At 48.1% G+C, this 2702-nt stretch overlaps 1 protein-coding gene across 1 annotated transcript; it reads left to right on the plus strand.

Annotated features, from left to right (window-relative positions):
• The first annotated feature begins 556 nt into the window (after positions 1–556).
• Positions 557–1623, plus strand: LOC113566860 (cysteine and histidine-rich protein 1 homolog). Its single transcript, XM_026994022.1, has 3 exons — positions 557–756; positions 822–1230; positions 1300–1623. Exons 1-3 carry the CDS (start codon positions 557–559, stop codon positions 1621–1623), a joined length of 933 nt encoding a protein of 310 aa, XP_026849823.1.
• The last annotated feature ends 1079 nt before the right edge of the window (positions 1624–2702 follow it).

The raw sequence follows: 2702 nt of genomic DNA on the forward strand, positions 1-2702 counted from the left end.
TCCGTCTTTCCGTCCCCTTCAGCGCCTAATGCTCAAAGACTATAAGAGCTAGAGCAACGATGTTTTGGATCCAGACTTCTGTGATATGTCACTGCTCCAAAAGTATTTCAAAACATTGCCCCGCCCACTTCCGCCCCCCCAAAGGGTGAAAATCTGTGGCATCCACAATTTCGACGATACGAGAAAACTAAAAACGCAAAATCGTAGAAGATGACTATATCTTCTAGAGTGCAAAATCTGAACCAGATTGTATAATTATTACAGCCAGAATCACGAAAACAATTTCACTCTTTCTCGCTCTGTCTCACTCTAACACACAGGTTTCATGGTCGGTTTTGCCAATTGCAAAATATGAGTTCAAGGATCTCAAAACCCTTAAGAGCTAGAGCAAACAAATTTGGTATCCACACTCCTGTGATATCGGACCTTGACCGTTTTGCGTCAAAATTTCGCCACACCCCCTTCCGCCCACACACAGGCAATCAGAATTGTTGAATAAAGCACGCACACATACTGTAAAGCCAGGCCGAGGCTGCTGGCCGAAATACCCTTCAGAATGTCGAATGCCAACCCCAATGACAACAACAACGAGCAGCCCCCAGCCGCCAAGAGGCAGCGATTGTCAGATGTTGCAAGTAAAGATGAAAGTACTTTGAATGAGATTTCGACTACTATGGACAGCAGTGAGGGTGAGGTCGGCGGGTCCTCGGGTGGTGGCGTCTCCGATCTTCGTGAGCGACTGCATAACATACTGGTGTGCGTTGTGTGCCGCGAGGTTCCACAACGCGTGCCTGCTGCCCCAGTTGTCGATCGCTCATTAGAAACTACGATCAGGAGCAGAATCTGGTGGTGCGCCAGACGCTCTGGGAGCTACCCATCAGCTGCCCCAGCTGCAATGACCAGTTCTCAGATAGGAAAGATCTCTCCAGACACTTGGAGTTCGTTTGTGAGGGGCGTGTGGTTTGCTGGAAGTACCACTGCGTGGGCTGTTCTTGGAAGGGCTCCTACAAGGACAGCGTCTCACATGATTCCGACTGTGGGTTTCCCCAGAAGCAGGGAAAGGAGATCCTAGATATTCTGCTGCATGTCGAAGACAGGGAGCTTGAGGCCCAAAAGCCCGTGTTGCAGCTCCATCGGGTGCTGAGTGCTAGCCGGGTGGAATTTTTCACCTTGAGAATGAAGTGGATACACCGCTCAGAGGGTTTACACCCACGGACCCTCGAGTCTGAGGTAAGGTTTTGGAGAACCAGAACTCGTCTGCAGCATACCTCTGATGATCTCTTATCCCGATCCCCACAGACGATTCGTGCCTTTGAGGAGGATTGGGTGCTGCGTCTACGTCTGAAAAGAGCTGGGGAAAAAATCACCGTCAGCGGCCAGCTATTGCTTTCGACTACCCCACGAGTGTCCCTCATGGTTGACCATTTGATCCAGATGCCGCAGAGTGTCTGCAGCGCCAAGCAGCTGCACGACATACGCCCGCGTATCTACCGCCATATTTTCGATTCAACCGGCAAGTGCGCAAAGCGCCAGGAGCTTCCCTTGGCGGGACCTCAGGCCCTGTACCGGCTATTTGCCATGACCCGGATCCAGCTCCGTTTGTGGATGTTTTTGCATTATTGAGCTGACGCTAAAAACCTTTAAATTGTGGTTTAAACCTTTATTGGGCACATCTTTTGATTTGATTTTTAAATTCGTTGCTTTAGAGCTGCATTTTTAGGGTTTGGGCGCCTTCTGGATCTGCTCGTTCACAGCAAGACCTTCTTCAGCAGCAGCGTTGGCCTTATCATGGAAGTCGTGCAGAAGCAATCGAGTAAATTAGGCATACGTTTTTGTCTGGTCTGTTAAGGTCGCCTAGTGTCGGCTAGACTTACCTTAACGCTATCCTCGTTGAAAAATTCCTTGACCTTTGCCAGCAGGTCGTTGAGCTGAGCCTCAACTGGCTTGGTGGGCTCCTCACGAGGCACGGGAGCACACATGCACACCTGAAAGCAGAGTTACAGTAAAACCACAATCAGTCAAAGCAATCTTGGCTATTTTTATACCCGATACTCAAAATGAGTATTGGGGTATATTAGATTTGTGGTAAAAGTGGATGTGTGTAACGTCCAGAAGGAATCGTTTCCGACCCCATAAAGTATATATATTCTTGATCAGCATCAATAGCCGAGTCGATTGAGGCATGCCTGTCTGTCCGTCTGTCCGTCTCTCCGTCCGTCCGTCTGTCCGTCCCCTTCAGCGCCTAATGCTCAAAGACTATAAGAGCTAGAGCAACGATGTTTTGGATCCAGACTTCTGTGATATGTCACTGCTACAAAAATATTTCAAAACTTTGCCCCGCCCACTTCCGCCTCCACAAAGGGCGACAATCTTTGGCAATTTTAGAGATACGAGAAAACCAAAAACGCAGAATCGTAGAGAATGACCATATCTTTTAGAATGCAGAATCTGAATTGAATCGTATTATTATTATAGCCAGCATCAAGAAAACAATTTCATTTTTTCTCGCCCTGTCTCTCTCTAACACACACGTAGCATAGGCGGCTTTGCTTTGAGTAAAACATTAGCGCCTAGATCTCAGAGACTATAAAAGCTAGAGCAACCAAATTTGGTATCCACACTCCTAATATATCAGACCGAGACGAGTTTGTTTCAAAATTTCGCCACACCCCCTTCCGCCCCCGCAAAGGATGCAAATCTGG

Source organism: Drosophila persimilis, unplaced genomic scaffold (genome assembly GCF_003286085.1).
Source record: "Drosophila persimilis strain 14011-0111.01,24,50 unplaced genomic scaffold, DperRS2 tig00001116-arrow-arrow-pilon, whole genome shotgun sequence".
In the NCBI taxonomy this organism is placed as follows: domain Eukaryota; kingdom Metazoa; phylum Arthropoda; class Insecta; order Diptera; family Drosophilidae; genus Drosophila; species Drosophila persimilis.

Excerpts from the sequence above, each read along its gene's own strand:
- LOC113566860 (XM_026994022.1), top strand. The coding sequence starts at position 557 with ATGTCGAATGCCAACCCCAATGACAACAACAACGAGCAGCCCCCAGCC. Across the intron at positions 757-821 it reads CGACTGCATAACATACTGGT|AAACTACGATCAGGAGCAGA; the intron begins GTGCGTTGTGTG and ends ATCGCTCATTAG. Across the intron at positions 1,231-1,299 it reads CACGGACCCTCGAGTCTGAG|ACGATTCGTGCCTTTGAGGA; the intron begins GTAAGGTTTTGG and ends CGATCCCCACAG.